We start from the raw sequence: 20210 nt of genomic DNA on the forward strand, positions 1-20210 counted from the left end.
TCTCAGGTTTGATGGCCATAACTAAAGATTCGAGAAAAGAGAAGTCCCTCATACACAGAAATCAACACCTTTCCAGTCTTACAAAAACTACCATTCTACCATCTCTAGACCTAACAATTTCCATCAATAACTATCCAATACAGTGTAATAATGATGTAAGTGTATACAGGAAACAAGGACTTAAGGGAGAAGGAAAGTGATTTTGGGAAGACTCTGAACGGGGCCAAGAGAGCCGGTAGGCACCTGCCATAGAAATGAGATCACGAAGAGGCATCTTAGGAAGAGAGGGCTCAGATAGGACCATGGAGCTCAACTTAGCCTAGCATGTCAGAGCTTGAACAAACCAAGTGCTTGGGGAGAATCAGAAGTGAAACTTTTCTCTGGTGATGGGAATTAGAGCAATGAGGAGTCTTGATGGTAGTTAATCTGGTAAGAACCTGGGCATCATCCTGATATCAATACTTCCCAACCCCAGATACACAGTAAAGTCCTTGAAGATGTGAAAAACACCATTATGTACTAGGAATGATGGCTTATCTGGTGACAATGAGCAGCCCTAGAGCCACACTGTGGTTCCCAAGTGCTACTTTCCAGGCAAAGAAATCAAGTTTCTTGGTGTAATATAAGATGAACCCAGAACACTCACTACAAACAGCAAGGAATTGCTAGTGAGTCCTGGATTCCTTGAGTACTCAGAGGCCCAACAGAGGGGGTTTCTACTAGCCAACAGTGACTATAGGAAGAAAAAAGGACAAGAACTTCAGTGCATTGGAAAGCATACAACAGACTTAAAGCCATGAGTTCAAAATTCCCATGCATTGCCATGTGATTGATTCGAAGTTCTTTAACCTTTGCCTTTTCCACCTTGGCAATTCAAGCCACAGACTTAGGACCCAGAACATTGCCTCCCCAGTGGCAGCAGATCTCGTCGTATCTGTCATTGTAATTGGTCCTAATAGCTTCAACCAGCTTAGCCAGAGCACCCTTGTCTTCTGAGTTAACCTGTGTGAAGGCAACAGTGGTGCATGTATTCCTGTGAACCAGGTGCCCTAACCTGGCCTTTTCCTTGACAATGTAGTAGGGCACCCCCATCCTTAGACACAGGGCAGGCAGGAAAACCACCAGCTCAATGGGGTCTACATCATGGGCAATCACCACCAGCTGAGCCTTCTTGTTCTCCACCAGGGTGACTGTATTGACTCCTGCTCGGAGGACCAGTGGTCTTTTAGTTGGGACATCCCTTTTGCCAGCAGCTTTCTTCTCAGCACGGTCTAATAGCCTTTGCTTCTTCTCTTGCTTTGTCTCTGGCCTGTACTTGTGGGCAAGCTTAAGCAGCTGGGTAGCTGTTTGCCTGTCCAGGGCCTGCATGAACTGGTTAATGGCAGTAGGTACTTTGAGTCACTTATAGAGTATGGCTCTTTGCCACTGCAGCCTGATGTAGCATGGCCTTTGACAAAGCGTTAGATCTCTTTTGGGCTGTATATCCCGCCCAATACTGAAGTTCTTGGACCTTTTCTCAAACAAAGGAAAGCCTCCTGCTTCTTGAAGACAGTGGGGGCCAGGGCCACCCACCTTCTTCCCCTTGGCCTTCTTTCCTTTGGGCATCTTGCTCGGCTAGAGGAGAGAGCACCAGCAGTGTATTTTACCTGAAGCATTTCAGCTGGAGAAAGAGCAACAGCATCCAACAGCTATCTCGACATTACAAACCTTCCTCATTTCTCAAGAAACAAAAGTTTAGATTCTTCACATTTCAAAACCATCAGGCCCATCTTTATTTCCAGATCAAAACAAAACAAAAACAAAAGCAAAAACACTTGCAGAACACAGAAGACCCAAGGGTTGCTTGGCAGAGACTTACCACTAAGTCCAGAAACTGAATGTAGCACTCCAGTCCAGGCCTGGTTTCACAGAACTGTCGAAAAAGCAGTCTTCCAATTGGTTGCTTGTCACATAGACTGTAGTAATCTCGGTCTGGAGACAAGATAAGAAATGTGTGGTGAACAGAATTCTGGGTAGATGGAGCAAGATAATGGGGAACTGGAGTCATTATCTTGTAGGGTCTGCAGACACAGAGAGAGAAGTCTAGAACAGAGAATGGTGCCAGGTCACACCTGGCTCTATTCTACAGTACTATGATTTCTTTATGAACACACGAGTGGTTCTGGCTATTATGGCTTTACTTCCTATCTGGCCAAACAACATGAAACAGATTCTGGTGACTGGGTAAAGGTTTCAGGCTCAGGGCCTAAGCCAAGCCAGCCAGTACTTTCTCTTGTTCTGGAGGCCAGTGACTACAATGGTGTCCTTGACCTTGTGTGAAAAGCTGCTATGAGAAGGAGGCTGAACTAGGGCGTCAAAACTGAGAAAACAGCAAAGTTGGTCCCTTGTAATATCCGGATACCTAGATCAAATCATGCCTATAGCTCATACTACATCTGAAAATCTGATTGAAGGGAACACATTCCCTCTGTTTAGAGCAATATATAAAAAAATCCTAAATTACTTATAATTCAAATCATCTTACTGGATAGTTTTGCACTGGTTCTTTCTTTTTTTCCCTTTCTTTCCTCCTTCCTTTCTTTCTTTTTTTTCTCTCTTCTCTTGTCCTTCTCCTCCTTCTCATTTATTGCTTTATTTTTCTCCATTTTTTGCCCAGTTGGAGCAAGGCCCACTCTTTGGATGTCTCTAATGAAGACCATGCATTTCCCAGATGAATAGGCACAGAAAAAGTGACTATCCTTTAGCCACTAAGCCACCAAGAGGGTTCTGAAGAAGAAGGTGATCCTTCTAGCCCAAAGCCAGAAGCTGAAGTGCTAACACTGGGTGTTTTGTTACCTCGATAGGCACACTGTACCCTCTTCCACCCACTTTGTTTTCCCTCCTATGAAAAACAAAGGGGCTGTGACCAGGATTCTTTCCCTGCAATGACACTACAGGATCTTTGAGCTTTGGCCAGCCAGAGGATACTTGAGGCATTGATTGAGGCATGCTGTCCCAGATGCTCCCCAGCACTGGGTATTTTGGCCTTCCAATCTGCAGCTGCCCATCAAACTGACAGAGCTTGGGATCAACTTGGTGTAAGAGCAGAGCTTTAGTCCTTGGCAGCTAGGGAGCAGGAACTATTGAGGATGGGGTGGGGTAAGACTGTTATTAGTCTGGATATAAATTCTTTTAATTTATTTCATCTTTTCTTCTAGGGAACATCCTCTCCCAAAACCTCTGAACAAATCCCCACCAAATCTTCTCTTTCTGGATGCTGGTACCTCTCAAGTTCATAAGATGGTTTGTGACTCAGCCTTAGCAAATCAGAGTAGCCTGTCTTCTGGCCATGACAGGTTCAAAAATGGGCAAATGCAGCCAGGGCAGTGGTGGCATATATCTTTAATCACAGCACTCAGGAAGCAGAGGTGGTTATCTATGAGTTGGAGGCCAGGCTGGTCTACAGAGAGAGCTCTAGGAGAGTCAGGGCTACACAGAGAAACCCTTTCTCATAAAACCAAAAAAGAATGGGTAAATGACTCAGCCCCATCTGATCATAACCTTCATTCTCCCCTACACAATGATAAGGTTAGGCACTTGACTCAATAATAGCCAAATTGGAGGCCTGTTTCTTCCTAAGTTCAGAGAATGGTTCATGTTCAGACCCAGCCACTACAGTTAGGGTCTGTGACCTTAGCCCTGGAGCTGCTTCTAAAACTTCCTGGAAAGAGGCTTGCTTATTTCCAGAATGCTGAGGACTTAGGATTGATGATTTTTTTTTTCTTCCAGGTAGGTAGAGCCTGGGTCTAAGCCTGGGCATTCATATCTGACATTAACTACAAAGAGTGTATGTACAATGCTCTTTTCATGAGCAAATGGCTCAAAAGCAGGGGCTAATTTTGGTAGAAGCTCATGGGTTATAAATATATATAGAAGTCAGTCACAAATGTCTTTCTGTAAAGCAGATACTTTGATCAACATGAATGAGCCCCATGCCAAGTCATACTCAATGTGGCCCCTCCCCAGCTGCTTGCTTCAGTCCAGCCCAGTGGTGAACTCTTGCTTTAACTCTACCCTTCAATGCAGGCACAGGCTCCACATCTCTAGGCACAGATGATTCACCCATAGCCACTGCATCAAACATTTGGTCTCACTGTGTGCCAGGTTCTGAGGAGGCAGAGAAGAAGGTTACTCAGGTGGAAGGAGCAACATGAGTACATGTGGATGAGCAGATGTGAAACAAATGAGAGTTATAAAATGGCATGATAGAGAGGAGTGGTTGTCAGCCACAGGAAGAATCCTGGCCACTGTGGTTCATGGCAGGTTGTAGTCTGTACCTGTTAGCACAAGGCTGAGTACACAGTCCAGTGCTCACTGACTCTTACTCAACACACACACACACACACACACACACACACACACACACACACACACACACACCTTCACACACACAGCCTGGGAAAAAAAAACAAACCTTTGCACCTTTTTCCAATCAAGGAGAGTTCTCTATAAAACTCGGGAAACAGAAAAAATTACCACATATCAAACTTCAGTGTTATCTCTTATTTGATTTGGGTAAGGTAACCCCCTATTTCCAAGAGTAATTATGAGATTTTACGCACCATATTGTTACTTCCCTAAGAGTTCATCTGACAGAATTTCTTCCCCTATATAAGATGTTTCTTGTCAGTATGGAAACAAGGCTGATATAAACACAGGCATGGTAAATACCATGTGATTCTGACACAAGTTGTCGGGAACACCCTCACCCCCACCCCCCCACACACATTCACTGCTTCTCCAAACCATACAGAAGATCCCAAACAAAAAAGCAACTTAAGAGCTGGCCAGTAAAGGTCAAAGAACCAGGAATTGTCTTTCCAGGTTTTGTTCTCAGCCTCCAATAAGAATCTTCTATTCTTCTCGACAAAATTAAGTGAAACTCAGATTCCTTTAGGAATGGATGAGGCCGTAGTAGTAGGAAAAATATGGACATGGGAATGATCAAGGTGACGGGAGGAAGTGAAAAGCAACGTTCTCAGTGTAGCAAGACTAATGTGAAGAGCAAACAGTCCCTGCGAAGTCTAATGATAATGAATTGGAGACATGAGAAACTATGCAGGTTGCCTAGGGATACACCCTCTTTGATCTTGCATTAGTGCTGACTGCTACTCACAATCAGGTTTTCAGTGTTTCCTGGGAAGTATCAAGAGGGTGGAAGGCAATCTTCCACAAGGAACATGCACACTGCATATGCAACACACACACACACATACACACACACACCAACTCTTATAAAACCTGAATCCTTGCCTTGGGCCCTATACCTCACAGGCATGTTCCTCCCAAGCATTCTGACTTTGTTGTTTTGCTTCCTTTATTCACCCATCAAACTCTCTTCTAAGGCTTCTTGCTTCTTGGTACTAGAGGTTCTTTTAATTTTAAAGATCACTTCTTGAATAAGGACAGAGTATATAACTACTACAGGATGTCACAGAGTATATATAGAGAAATAACTTAAAGCAAGTACAAGGTGCTTGGGGATAGGGGCCAAGGCAGGAAGGAATGAGCATCATCATGTCCTGTTAAGAGGGAGTATGAATTTACCTGGTGATAAGTGTAAGTGTCTCAATACCTACACTCAAACACACAGTACAGCAAGCCTCTTATTCTTCTATCTCCCCAGGCCAGGCTGATATTTGCCAAAATGTTAGCCAACTGAAGGCATAACAAGACCAAAAGGCAATGTCCTCAGACCTTGCCTTAGCAGTATTCAGGTGCCTGTTCTGGGCCCCACAATCCAAAGAAACAAGAGAAAGTGCTGGCTAGAAGTAGTCTTCTCTGTCAATCCATGTAATCATTGGCTTGAGTTTCTAGGCCTTTCTCACCTACAAAATAAAGGCATCAGAATGATCAGCTGCTGAGTCCCTTCAGAGACTGGAGCCTTCCTTGTCTTCCAGTTTCACAAAGGAAGTTGTGGTTGTAGCAAAAGCTTCCATAAGCAGGTTTCATTGTGCAAGCACCAGCAAAGAAAGAAAGAACTCATTATAGATAAAAAGTAAGATCCAACTTTTACTACTTAAAGAAAGAAAAAACTACCTTTTTGTTGAATAATTTTTTTAAAAAGCCCTATGCTTGTTAGTAAGAAGAAACTTGCTGTTAAGAAGAAACCTGCCTTCTTTCTCTCCCTATTCTACTCGTTCTCTCTCTACTCGACTTTTATTGTCATCAGTCCTAGTTCTTGTACTTTTTCAGTATACATGATCACATGGTATTCCAAGCATCTTTATTCAAAAGTTCACGAAGAATTCAAACATAAATTCAAATCATAAATCGAATAAGAAGTTGCAACAGGAATGCTTGCATGTGTTTCCATTAAGACTAGTTATTTAACTAAACATTTATTATCTGCCACTAGTTCCACAGGTTCATTAAGAGTTTGAAACAATAATTCTTATGTCTAAGTTAGCATGGTTTTGTCAAGAAGCAAATCATCTGCTCATTAGTGCCTCATTAGTATTGAAATTTTGTATAGATAAATCTAGTCAATACTTTATCTTTTGTCCTTGCACCTACAATAAATGATTCATTTCCAGATAATGGCTTCATGTTCAACCTAAAAGAAATGTTTCCTGGATCAAAAATCTGTTTCAACCCTGCTTTCTATGTTAGTGTGATTAACACATGACATGTGAAGGTTTACAGAGCCCTAATTACTTAGGAGGCTCAAAATTACTTGTATAAATTTAGAAAATTTTTATTATCAGTATTAGGAAATAAGAAATTTTCTATTGATCTCAATAGAGGAGTAAGAAACATGGGAGGGGGGAGGTGTTCAGAAGCCACAGGGGGAAAAATGCTGCCATCATCAACACTGCCTTAGCTGCCAGTGCAGTTGCAAGCCTTAGCACCTGGGAAGGATTATGTGCTGGGAGGGGAACATGGGTTCCTTTGTTTAAACAATGGAGGGGCAGAGCAAAAAGAAGAGGCCAAGGAATAAAACAGATTTCCCCAATTTATAGCATTACTACAAGAGAGTACATCTTCGTTGATCTACAGAAAATCTGCTAAATAGGGTGGGCTAGTGTCCAGAAATTGTTATATTAATTTAATAATGACAGGAAAGGCATATCGGTTGCAAGAATCAATCCTGAGATGAGGTTTCTGGATGCCTTGCAATTCAAAATTATCTATTGCAGATTATGCAATACGATGTGTCATCTCCAGAAGGACACTTGTATGCTTTTAGTCTTTCCTAGATGGCTCCTGACATAAGCTTGCTTCTTCAGTAATAAAATGAGAAAATCCTAACTGTGTCCTCACTCAAGGGTGCTGTTGCTCCAAGCAGGGACATGTCTGCATCGCCCAGGAACTGGAGTGCCCCTGCCTCCTTTAGACTAACTGGATCTAAATTTTCCAGGTGGGATCCAGATCTGTGCTTGAACATGCTGCCCCAATTTGGAACAGTTCCCCTCTCCTAAGTGAGGGAACATTATTAAATTTCTAGCCCATCATGGATGGAGACACATATATAAACTCACACCACTAGCAAGCTGGATAATAATTGCCTGCCTAGAACTCATGGAATGTGAGGTGTCTCCTGCACATGCACCTGGATCTACACCACATGAACTGGCTGTGAAGGTTAAAGTATGTCTATAGTTACCACAATCAGAAGCGGCAGAATTACTGTTAAGAAAGGAACCATTTAGTCTTTTTTTTAAAATCTTTTTTGGAGTTGTTTTGTTTGTTTGTTTGTTGGCTTGTTTGTTGAGACATAGTTTCTCTGTGATGTCCTGGACCTTATTGTGTAGATCAGGCTGGCCTCCAACTCAGAGATCTACCTGCTTCTGCCTACTGAGCGCTGGAATTAAAGGTGGTCACTGTATTAGGGTTTCTTCTCCCAAAATCTTAAAGGCTTAGCAATACCTGTACGAGCGCTGCTGGTACCTAGTTTGTGGTTATAAAAGGGAAAACAACAACAACAACCACAAAGAATGAAGATGCAGCTACATCAAGTTGAGCAGTGTCCCAGATAACAACCAAAGTCTAGATCCAGTCATATCCAAAGCCATGGGTTTTATTTCTGTTTGTTTTTTGTTGTTGTTGTTTTGTTGTTTTGTTTTGTTTTGTTTTTTTGGTTACATGAACCAACAGATTCCCTTTTACCCTTTAGTTCATTTATTTTAAGTTTTAGTTTATTACAACAAAAATTGGCTGACTAATAAGCCTTTCAGCTCTGAACAGTATTTAGATGACTCAAAACGAAAGCCTCTGTACAAACTGTTACAGCAAGGTCCTGTGTCACTCACAATTAAGCACTGCTTCCCCTTCTATTACTAAGCTGGATCTGCACAGAGATTCTAGAAATTATGTTTTCACTGCTGATTAGTACACCAGCTCAGAAATACCCAAGCACCCCATCCTTCTTGTATCCCAGAGGCAGACAGGGCTGCATGACTGGGTGAGAACTACTACAGAATAAGTGATATGTTGGAATCTGAGTCCTAACTGTATCCTTTGACTCAGAGTATAGATATTCTCAGCAGTGTGTGGATTTTGCCATGTCTAAACCATGGCTGTCTTTCACAGAAAGTGGTTATAATTGATATATTAGTATGTAGGGGCCACAGTGCCTGAGACATCCACTCGATATAACATGATTACCCAACTACCCACAAAAATAATGCTGACAGTCAGCAAGTGTCCTTGGGTAATGAGTTTGTCTTGGGTAAATCCCTTCCCAGAGGCTCAGCTGCCTCATGAAGACACCAACACATAGGAGCACCCCACCCAGTCCTAGCATATGGTCTGCCCTGTGTGAATAACAGATGATAGAAATGAAGGCTTTTACTGCTTTGAAGTCTCAGAAAGGTAAGTAAATGGAACCCATAAAAAGCAGCTTGATACCCTGACAACATGAAAGCAGGCTCTCAAGCTGAGTTGCTTCTCTGTCCCTGAGCTCTGGGAGGGCTTGGCTCTATTACCAGCTTTGCCTTGCATGAAGACCCTCACTCTGAATGAAGCCACATGTCTCTCAATAGCTCATGCCTGAGGTTAAGATCTTGATTCCTTTAAGACTCGGAAACAGGAATGATATTGATAGTGAAGATAAATAAATGTTGTCATTGTTTTCATTCTTTTCCAGTTACATGAAATGGGAACATACTTTCTTAATTAAGACTCTGTGGTATGCGGGCACTTAGTGGGCAACCAGATCTCCCAACAGAAGGCCAGAACACAGACATAGAGGACACCAGAGCTCCCCTCTGATATCCACAAGACCTGAGTTCAACACTAACCACCCAATATCCACTCCACCCCTTGGGGTTTTTGGAGTCTTGGCAGCAATCCTTCTTTAGCAAGCATGGAACATCCATGGGTGGCAGTGTAGGAAGGGGTAACCATGACTAAAACCTGCTTAGGACTGTTTTCATTGTTGCCCCAGGCACTCCTTGAACTTGGGCCAAGGAAAATGTACGTTCCATTTCAGAAATAAGAGCAAGAATGAAATGTGGCTTCCTGAGGAAATGGAAATGCTAACACCGGAGCCCTCTGAAATGAAACCACATGTTATAGTAAACTGGGGGTGGAGGTGGGGAAGCCTCCAAAAAGAATTCCTGCTGCCATCTCTCTACTAGATAGCTACCCATGCCATTTCCCTGAAGCACCAGGTTATTGGCAAGAAGATAAGTGCTTCATGGTCCCTAAGACAATATAGGAAACCAATGTAGATATAGAATTAAAGTTCACAAGCCTTCATTCTGCCACATTCCAGATCTGATACAATAAACAGAAAAGGTGATTTGAAATCAACATTCTCTCAAAAATTCCTGCCAAAGCTGGAAAAAGCAGTCTGTGATGTTAGAGAGGAATGATAGCATCCTGAGTAAGGGCAGTTCCTCACAGTCTGCCTCTTGGAAGGAGCAGGAAAAGGGAAACATTTGGTATTTAGTTAGCAACAGCTGAGCTGGTTCTGATTACTTCAAGAATGATGTTTTATATGAATAAAAATGACATATGGCACATTACACAAACACATCCTCACCAAATGCCATCTTCTTGTGCCTCTTTTCCCCTCATTCTGGTCTCTAGTTTTACCAGTGCCTTGTGCTTGTCACATATCTTGGGAATATCATAAATAGAAACCCCAGGTTTTACACAGTTGGTGGCACTTGGATAAGCCACATGTCAAAAATGTCTTTTGGAGCCCAGGTTGCCAGTAGGAGGAAGGAAGAGAGCCTGACTGTAGCTTTGAAAAAAAGAGATCTGGATACCAAGGATTGCTTGGGGCAGGGTACTTTTGGGTGACTCTCAAAGTGTATCAGAAAGGTACCTGGAAGTCTAGGAAGGGACTACGGCTAAGACTGGCAGAGTGTGGAGATACAGTATTCATATCAGGCCCCTTTAAAGTACCATAATCTCAGTCAGGCAGTAACCTCCTCCTTATTCTCAAAGTACAAAAAAGCAGAGAACTTAGATATTTTCTCACAGTGGGAATCAAATAAAGAACTGGTAAATTAAGAGGGGTTGAGGGGAGATGAAAGGAAGAGCTAGGGGAGACGGGCCCAGAATCCTAGGAAGAGCTGGAGGCAAAGTCAGGATCTGACTCTCTTACTTGCCAATTCCAAAAGGAGAGGCTGGACTTGAACTTGCTCTCCTCTACCCCAGAGCATCTCAGTGACTGAAAAACCTCACTTCTGCACACTACTCAGAGGATATGATACCCTGCAGCAGAAAAGTCACTTGGAATATCAGTGCTGGTACTTTTGAATGCTGGGAGCAAGTAAGAAACATAAATGCAAATCCTATGCTCACTTCTATTTCAATATACTTTGACAAATTTTGAATTTCACAAATGTTGAAATTTTCACAGATGAAGAAAAACAACACTTCTAAAGGCCCAGCTTAAAGAAATCAATGAAGAACCTGGAAAGCAAAGATCTGTGACTGTCAGCCATCCAGGTTTGTGCAGGGGGTAAAAAATGGGTGGTGCTCAGAACTGTTTCACTTCAAAAGCTGAGGCAGAACTTCCCAGTGATTTGAGACTAGGCCTGCCACAGAGCAACCAAGGACAGTCTGGGGTAGGGTGAATGATTCTCTCTACTCTGGGGCCCTGCTGCAACCTTCCTAAGGATGCCACCCACTTACATGGGCATTCTTTCACTTGGTTGTTTATTTGTTTTATCTCAAACCTGTACAGTTTTGGGAGAATCAATACCCAGGCCACTCCCAGACAGACTGTATCAACACTGAGGCAGAATGAATGTTTTGTGGAAGTTTATCAGGTGGTTCCAACACTACATTCCCTATAAGGTCTGGGTCACTACCGTACACCTGCAACAGTACTTGGCCCAAGCAGCAGAATAGGTGAATGCACAAAAAGAATGAGCTATAGAGCAGCAAACTAATGGAAGCAACAGTCCTACTTTCAAATCTCAGGTCATTCCCTGAACATCCCTCCCTGGTCAATCTGCTGGAAATGAGGGTCATGCAAAAGCACTAGGTGGTAGGTAATTGTTACTAACATGCCTCCCATTCAACAGCAACAAAGGAAGCCCAGGTGGCTCACTGGATTCTTGGTACCAGTCAGAGCTATACCATCCCCAACCCTGAACAGGTGTCCTTGATTTTTCCTGGGCCACTGGCCAGGGTATAGTAAGGCTAACAGCTATTCAGCCAAGCGTAGCTTAAGAAGTGAATGTCTCCCAAAAGTCCTGATGTCTCTGGGTTTGCAGTTTCTCAGTTCTCAACATGATTTCCTTCAACATGATTCCCACTGGAAAATTCAGACAACCTTAGCCTGTGTATTCATAACAGACATTTCACCAATAGGTGCCTATTTTTCAACCTGGCGCACAGAAACTCAGTATGTTGATACATACCTGTAATTCTAACACTTGAGGAGTAGAAATAGGACATCAGAAGTTAAAGTTCATCTTTGGCTACATGCCTAGGCTTTTGAGGCTAGTTTGACCTACATAAAACCCAATGCAATGGTAGCTAGTAAATGGCTGCATGCAAATATTGTAATTCCAAATTTCTCCCTATGCTAGGCCAGGCTGTGTTCAGCCTTAAAAGGAAAAAAGTCTCTTACATGTAAGCAACATATGAGTAAGGGCAAGTCCTTTAATTAAAATTTTAAGACTCTAGGCTGTCAACATGGTTCAGAGTATAAAGACACCTGCCACCAATTCCAACAACCTGAGTCTGAGTCCCAGGACCCACATAGAATGTATTACTGCACGTGGTCCTCTAATCTCACATTTGCAGAATGGCATATGCAAATCTAAACCCATAAGTAAAATATAAGTTTAAATTTTGAAAAAAAAAAATCAAAGGGCCTAGAGAGATCATTCAGCACTTTTTGCTCTTGCAGAGAACTTAGGTTTGGTTCCCAGCACATGGTTGTAAATGGAAGATTACAACCATTCCAATTCCAGGAGATTCTGCTCCTTCTTCTGATCTTTGCAGGGACCAGGCTTATACATAGTGCACTGCATGCATAAAGGCAAAAATCTCATACTTATAAAATAAAAATAAATAAATCTATATTTTTACAAAATAGGATTGTTTTTTCTGTGTATGCTAAAAATTGAACCTGAGTCCTCTAGAAGTGCAACCAGAGCTCTTAACAGCTGAGCCATCTCTCCAGCCCCCTAAATAAATAAATCTTTCCTTAAAACTTCAAAATTTTCACTAAAGGACCCCACCCAAGCCTGGTTCAAGGACCCCAGTGGAGGCCATTTTAACCTCCTCCCTAGGATCTGACACTTTGAACACCACAAGGCAGAGCTGCTCTGTCATCCCAGAAGCCTGTGATGGATGCCATACAGGTGTCTTATATAAATCTTCAAGAGCCTTCTCTGCATGGAGCCAAGTAGACACTTTAATCAACAGAGCAAAGAAAACAAAATGCCTCATGAATTTTCATTTTTATCTCAGTAAAAGAGCACAATCAATTTGTCAGCATGCAGTACCACTTCTTGCCAAACACCACTTATTATAGACTAAAGCTTTCTCAGCTATACAAACACTGAATAGACACAGGCGGAACCATGAACACATGCTTCTCTTTGCCTCTTCCTGTTTTAAGAATTCCCACATATCTAGTAACTGTCTAGACCCCATCAGCTTCCTCACAGCTGGCACACTGCTCACTGCTTCTGCTCCTTTCTTCCCTTTGACAGCCTTGAAACAAATTATTTACCTGATGGAAAACCTAAAAGAAATCCTCCCAGGTGACTTAACATGAATGATACCTGGGAAAAAGAAAAAGTAACTGGGTTGATGAAAACCACAATTGTGGTGAACTCCTTATTTCTAACTGGTCTCAAATTATATAACCTATCATGGTTGTTTGTTGCTAAATATTTCTATACTGGAACTGACCATATTTTTTGTTCTTCCATCTAAGCAATTAATTGGAAAAGGGATTTGCTTAGGAAAATACAATAATAAGGGTGAATTCAGAGCTCCTCAAAATTACTTTGTCAGAGTGGAAAGCTCCCCAAGTAAGCCTTCCTAAGCCTGGGTTCTGAAAGGCTGAGCTGTGCCTATGCTTTGTACTGAGCAAGGACCTGTTAGGGCAGCTAATTGTTGCTCACCAGGACAGCACAGCCTAAGTCACTGTCTCTAGGAGAGAAAATGTTTGGAGTATCCACATCCTCCCAAAAGCAGCACCTAAATCTCCAACTTGAAAGCACAATTTACATACAATGTTCAAAGTTAGGGTTAGGGCAGAAGAACCAACAGCTCATCCTGACCACTAGACTCAATTCAAGAAGTTACAGACCTCCAATCTCAGAAGAAATTTTTCTGGATCCACTTCATGCTGGTTGTTAACTGCCTCAACTTCTAGCCCATCGTATAAGCACCCTTGTTCAGTTCGTTTGGCTGGGGATGACTTCCCCCATCCCTTTGTGTATATGTGTGCATAGGTGTTTATGCATATTTATATGTGTACATGAATGCATGTGGAGAGCAAGTCAAGTTTAGGTATTCTTCAGGACTTGTCCCCTTTGTTTTGGCTTTTAAATTTTTATACATTATTGGGTGGGAGTGACTGCACACTAGTACAGTGTGCATTTGCAGATCAAAGAACAACTTGTTGAAAATCATTTTTGAGACAGCATCTCTCTACATCTCCAGTGCTAGGATTACAAATGTGTACCATTACATCCAACTTGTTACAGGGGTGCTCAGAATCAAATTCAAGTATTCATGACAACTACCATCCCTGACGAAAAAGCTCTAAGCTTTTCCCTGATGCTGACCTAAAACTCCACTGGAATGAGATAGTAGAGAGCCAGAAGCAGGAAACCACTGATAGATCATCTAGACTCAGATATAGGCCCTGTCCTTTCTTCTTCACCTCCAACAGTGCAAAATGCAGACAAGGTGGGGTGACCTTAAACCATATCAGTGAAGACAACATCCTACAGGCTGCTAACTAAATGATAGAGGCTGAAAGCTTCATAACCAAAGATAAGAGTTTCCATAAAAATTCTAGACCTCATAGTACATTGCTCCTTAAGAGAGAAGTGGTTTCTTATTGAAGTTAGTTTATCAGTTTTAGTGGTTAGAGGAGGGTGTCTTTGTTATAGTAACTGAACCTACATTGTCTGACACACTGTGTACTAAATGTATGACCACCACAGAGATTTATTTTCTGGGTCCTAAATGGATCTCATAAGTACAGATCAACATATTCAGCATACTGCCTGGCAATATCATTTATCTATTATAAGCACTAGACATTCTTGCCTTATTTTTTTATTTACCACTTTCACTTACTACCTAAGAGAGAGACATAACATCAACTTGCCCATAAGGGGTTAACTGAAATAGAGGGTTCACCTGCATATATCCAGTAAATCTAAACAATTTCAGATGTTGCTTTGTCAGGCAATGCAAGCCCCAGGTGTTACTTCAAATGTAGTTCACCCACTGACTTCTTTTAATTTGACCTATAATAGTGCATCAAGGTCTCATTCTTCTCATGGTGCAAGTAGAAGACTGAGGAATTAAAGTTCTTAAGTATCTAAAAGTATGTGTTCACCTCAAGATGGTAGAGGCAGGAGGATCACTGCCAAGTTCTAGGTCACCCTGGTATATGTAGCAACTTCTAGGTTAGCCAGGGTTTCATATTGAGAATTTGTCTTAACAAGTAAATAAAAGCAGCATATCTTCAAGGATACAGCTGGCTTTGGCTATGGGATCTCCAACTGCATGCCAGAGTAATGGGAGAGACTTTCACAGAAGAGGTCAACACAGTGCCTGCCGCTGCCACTTGCTTTTCCTATATGTCTAAGGACTGGAATTTCTACCTGCGACAAATGTTTTGTCCCTGGGGATAATACAGAGCTTTCATTCTATGGGTTATGACCAAGGTTCTTTGAAAAGTCTGAGGAAACAGACTGGCTCTGTTTATTAACAAAGAGCTATATAACCAGTGAATGGACCATCATCTATGATTTGATCTACAGTTAAGATATACAAGAGAAGAAACAAAATGGGCAGCAAGAAGACAGCTCTGAAAGCAGAAGTTTTGGATAATGCTTTATAATATACATACATGTAATTGATTAATAAAAACTTTTTAGAAAAAAAAGAAAGAGCAAACTAAGAAGGGTTTATCTGTGCTCACAGATTAAGAAGAGATGCAGTCCATCATAGTGTAAAAGACATGGAAGTGGGCAAGTGAGACAGCTAGTCAAACTTCATCTATAGTCAGGAAGCAAAGAATGCTAGTCTCAACTCTCTACTTACTAAGACCCTAGTATATGTCTTGGTGTTGCCAAGTTCATAGATAGTAGGTCTTCGATCCACAGTTAAAACTCTAGAAATATCCTCAAAGACTCATGAAGAGTTGTGTCTTTTAGAGGATTCTAAATGTAGTTGATAGTGAATAATAATCATCACAAGAGCCAACTGTATGGTGCTATCCAATGTTCATTTACTTCCTACTTCCTATTCTGAGGCCTCTCCTCTGGGTGTAATAGACCAGCTTCCCCCAAGAGTACCAGAATTGTTCAGTGGACATTGTCCAGTCTGGCTCAGGAAGCAGTCTCTGTACTGCATCCAAAACTGAGTGTTGCCAATCAACTCTCACACAACTGGTGAGTGGTTACCTGGACATAGACCTCTGCAGTGTGACCAAGGCAACAAGAATCCAAACTGATGCCTATCCTTGGGTTCAAGGATTGAGAGGCAGGATTAGTAGCTGTGGCATGTATAAACATCTCCCTTACTTTAAGTGCCAAATTGCACACCCAGACACTGCTATGAGATGCCTTGATGATGGTGTTTCAGCCTGTTTCACAGGGATCTGCAGAATTGACATAGGTCCCCTTGGAGGGTCCTCCAGGTAATACTGAATTAGTTTCCAGCTCAAGGAAATATGCCCAAAACAAAGCAACAGCTGCCACAGTAGAAGGTCACAGTCTGCCCTGCCTTTTTTGGACAATTTATCTTTGTAGCATAAGCAGGGTTAACCAATATTTATGAGCAAATGACTATGTCTTACCTAGTCCTTCTCTGCCATTTGAAAAGAGAAAACACCACTTCTAGATCAGTCTCAGGCCTTTGAGAGGGTGAAGGGTCTAGCATCACTTCACTGTTTAGGTTGATGGCTCTGGTGTCCTTGGCCTCTTCATACCTCACAGGTCATGTGTAATTTTTCTTTCCCTAGACTAAGCCTCACCCACATGTTCTTGGGTGGGCATGGTTGCTTTCCATCATCTCTAACAGTGAGGTGCACACAAATAGGTCAGCATTTATAGGTAGCTAAAGAGAAGGTTGTCAGAGCAAATTTTAGTAAAGTAACCTTCCTTTATCAATTTTCAGAAGAGTTCCCTATGAGAAGGTAAATCTCCCTACAGACTCTGCTGAGGGCTGGCTGAAAGTTCCTCCCTCCCTTCCTCCCTTCCTCTCTCCCTCCTTCTCTTCCTTCCTCCCTCCCTCCCTCTTCCTTTCTTCCTTCCTTAAGGGGAAAGGGGTACAGATGCCATAGCATGTGAGTGAAGATTAAAGGCAACTTGTAGGAGACCCCTATTGGCTGAGCCATCTCACCAGTCCTCACTTATGATTATTTCCACCTCTGAACATCTCCAGCTGCATTCCAACAGGAGTTTACTTATTTAAATACAAATCATACTTTTCTATTTTTTTCATATACCAATATGAATCTGCTATTATTTCATTTTGAATTTTTTTATTCTTCAAATCCACTTTGTTCTTTGTTATACCTTCTTTCTTACTCAGCTTTTAAAGTCTCTTACACTGCTTTTAAATTTTTCCTTATTTTTAATTGTGTGTGTGTGTGTGCTAGACATGTGTACACATGAGCACAGTGCCCTTGAACAACAGAAGAAAGTGTTAGAATTGAACTTACAGGTCATTGTGAACCACTTGACATGAGTGCTGAGAATCATACTTGAATCCTTTGAAAGAACAGTATTTGCTTTTAACTGTTGAGCCATCTCTCTGGACCTCTTATACACTTCTTGAGAAAAAAAAAAAATATATATATATATATATATATATATATCCATAGACTGCGCACCTTAGATCTGTGTAAGGGTTCAACACTATTCCGACTAACAGAACATGATAAATGTGATTCTTGTAATTTCATAGTTTAGGCCACAAGTATAGCTTTTATCTCCTGCAATGCTCCTTTGTAATCAACCACCACGTTGTAGGGGGAGCCTAGGACACATGGTAGGACCACATGACAAAGAACAAGAGACCCACCAAAAGCCAGATAAGCAATTAAATTAGACATCCAGTTTTCAGCTTTAAAAATCTTAAAATAGATTTCAAACACTATGCTGAGGAAATTAAATATCTGGACTTTACTATGTTTGAACCCAACACAGAGACTCTGTAGATACAAAGTGTTGCTCTACACCTCCCCATCATTTGAGTGTAGTAACCAGAATGCTCCCTATAAATCTGTAGGGCCTAACTCAAGTTTGGCAGCTAAAAGTTGTTTAATAAATATTGTTGGCTTTGTGAAGTATATTAGTAACATATTATTCCTCTATAATCTAGAGCTGTCTCTTCAAAAAAAAAAGTCCTATGGCCATCACCAGACAACCTCAGTCCCCAGATCAAACAGAAAGGATTGTTCTGTTGCTTGCCAGTGAATGAAAGTCCCGAGCATTTCAGAGAGGACAGACTTCTCTACTTCCAGCTCCTCAATAAGCTATGGGGATTGGTCACACTGCTTCTTATTCTTAGGATCCACCTTCAATGAAAACAGGCCACTCTTCTCTCAGGTTTTCAAAAAAATATTGCTCTTGGCTGGGTAGCTTCCATTTTATCTTTTTCAAAAACCAGGTACATCAAGGGTAGTGATTCTCAACTTGTGGGTCATGACCCCTTTGGTGGTCAATGACTCTTTCACAGGAGTTGCCTAAGACCATCTTCATATCAGATATTTGAGTTATGATTCATAATAGTAGCAAAATTATAGTCATGAAATAGCAACAAAAACAATCTTATGGTTGGAGTCACCATAACATAAGGAACTGTATTAAGGGGCCACAGCATTAGGAAGGTTGAGAACCACTGTTCTGGTACAAAAGTGATGTGGAAGAAAGGGCATCTGCTTCATTAATCTAAAGCTAAAGCCAAGCACACATAGAAATAATCCTTAGATGTTGTCCACTGACAAGAACAGTTAACACAGCACCCACTTCAGAACCCATGGATCTCTGGGGCTCCTCTGTGTGATGTGGTGTGGTGTGGTGTGGTGTGGTGTGGTGTGGTGTGTGTGTGTGTGTGTGTGTGTGTGTGTGTGTGTGTGTACACAGGTCAAAGAAACAGAGCCTCTTGGTGGCCTGGAACTGGTCAAGGAGACTAGGCTGGCTGGCCAGTAAGCCCCAGAGATCTGCCTATATCTACCTTTGTGCTTATGGGATCACAAGTATGCCACTACACCCAGCTTTTGTACATGAGATCTGAGGTGGAAATCAGGACCTTATGCTTGTACAGAAGCACTTTAACATACTGTGCAATCTCCCCACTGACTGCTTTCTGAAATGTACCATGCCTCCCTCACCCTATCACCATCTAGCCTTCACTGCCAGGAGCCAGAATGGACCTGCTGAATCCAAGATAAAAGTAGGCTGATCGTGAAAAAGTCAAGATAGGCTTTCTATTTCTAGAGCAGAACATCAATGGTTGCCAACAGGAAGCTCTGCAGGACCTGCCTTAATGGCAAATGAACCTGCTGTAATTAGCATATTAATAACATTTGATTTCTAGTGTCCTAAGAAATATCTCTCCAACCACTTTACCACAAGGCTCTGGGGTAATCACAGAACAAAGAGCACAGGAGGAAACTATCTGTATGTACCCAGCACCCACTTCAGGAATTACTTCTCACACAATCTTCTCCTAGCTTTCTTCCCACAGACTCCCTCCAAGTGGAAAGAGCTCATTTCAGACCCATGTGAAAGCACTCATTCTAAAGAGGCTTTCTGGAAGCAAGTTTTGATATGCGGACTAGTCAGTCCCCAGAACAAGACTTGCAGCTCTAAGAGTCAATCATGGTGAACTCTTGAGAGATGAGAAGCCCAGGGTGAACCCAGGCTTTAGTCACAAGCAGAGGGGCAGAGAGAATGTGCTACCAAAGCTCCACACTTGCCATAGCCTGTACTGGACAATCTCCCACTAAAGAAAGGGCTCTATGAACTAGATAGCAGCTAGCCCAGGATGCAGATGAGAGACTGGCATCTGGAAAGCTGAACTGATTTGGATTCAAAAGGGTCTCTGGTCTTTTCAGCAGGATAAAGACATGGTGGGCTATAGCTATATGTTCTAATTAAACACACAGACACACAGACACACAGACACACAGACACACACACACACACACACACACACACACACACACACACACAAAAGCCCGAACAAACAAAAACAGACACATGAGCTAGTTCTCATTGCCAAGAGACTTTTTTTTCTCCATTTAACTGCTGGGTTCATGCCACAAAAGGCACTTTAAGGGCAGGACTTTGGTTATCCACATGCATATACATGTGTGGACAGACTCCCTGAAAACCAGGTAACCAGTGAACTGAAAAGATAGGTAATCAACTTCCAGAAAAACTCTCATAAGAACTAATTGTTGAAAGAACTGTGAAGGTATCCTTTTTCCTTTTTTTCTGCTTCCTTGAAACAATATGGTGGCTGGAGCTACAGCAGCCAAGTCAAATCAG

The 20210-nt window shown here is 41.9% G+C and overlaps 1 protein-coding gene across 1 annotated transcript in view; it reads right to left on the reverse strand.

Annotated features, from left to right (window-relative positions):
• GRK5 (G protein-coupled receptor kinase 5) overlaps positions 1 to 20210 on the reverse strand; it is a 197357-nt gene that overhangs the window by 65365 nt on the left and 111782 nt on the right. The window contains exon 3 of the mRNA XM_080913217.1: positions 1859 to 1971. Within this exon, the coding sequence (XP_080769343.1) occupies positions 1859 to 1971 (113 nt within the window). The remainder of the gene's footprint in view (positions 1 to 1858; positions 1972 to 20210) is intronic.

The sequence above is a fragment of the Micromys minutus genome (assembly GCF_963924665.1).
Source record: "Micromys minutus genome assembly, chromosome: 2".
Taxonomy (NCBI): Eukaryota; Metazoa; Chordata; class Mammalia; order Rodentia; family Muridae; genus Micromys; species Micromys minutus.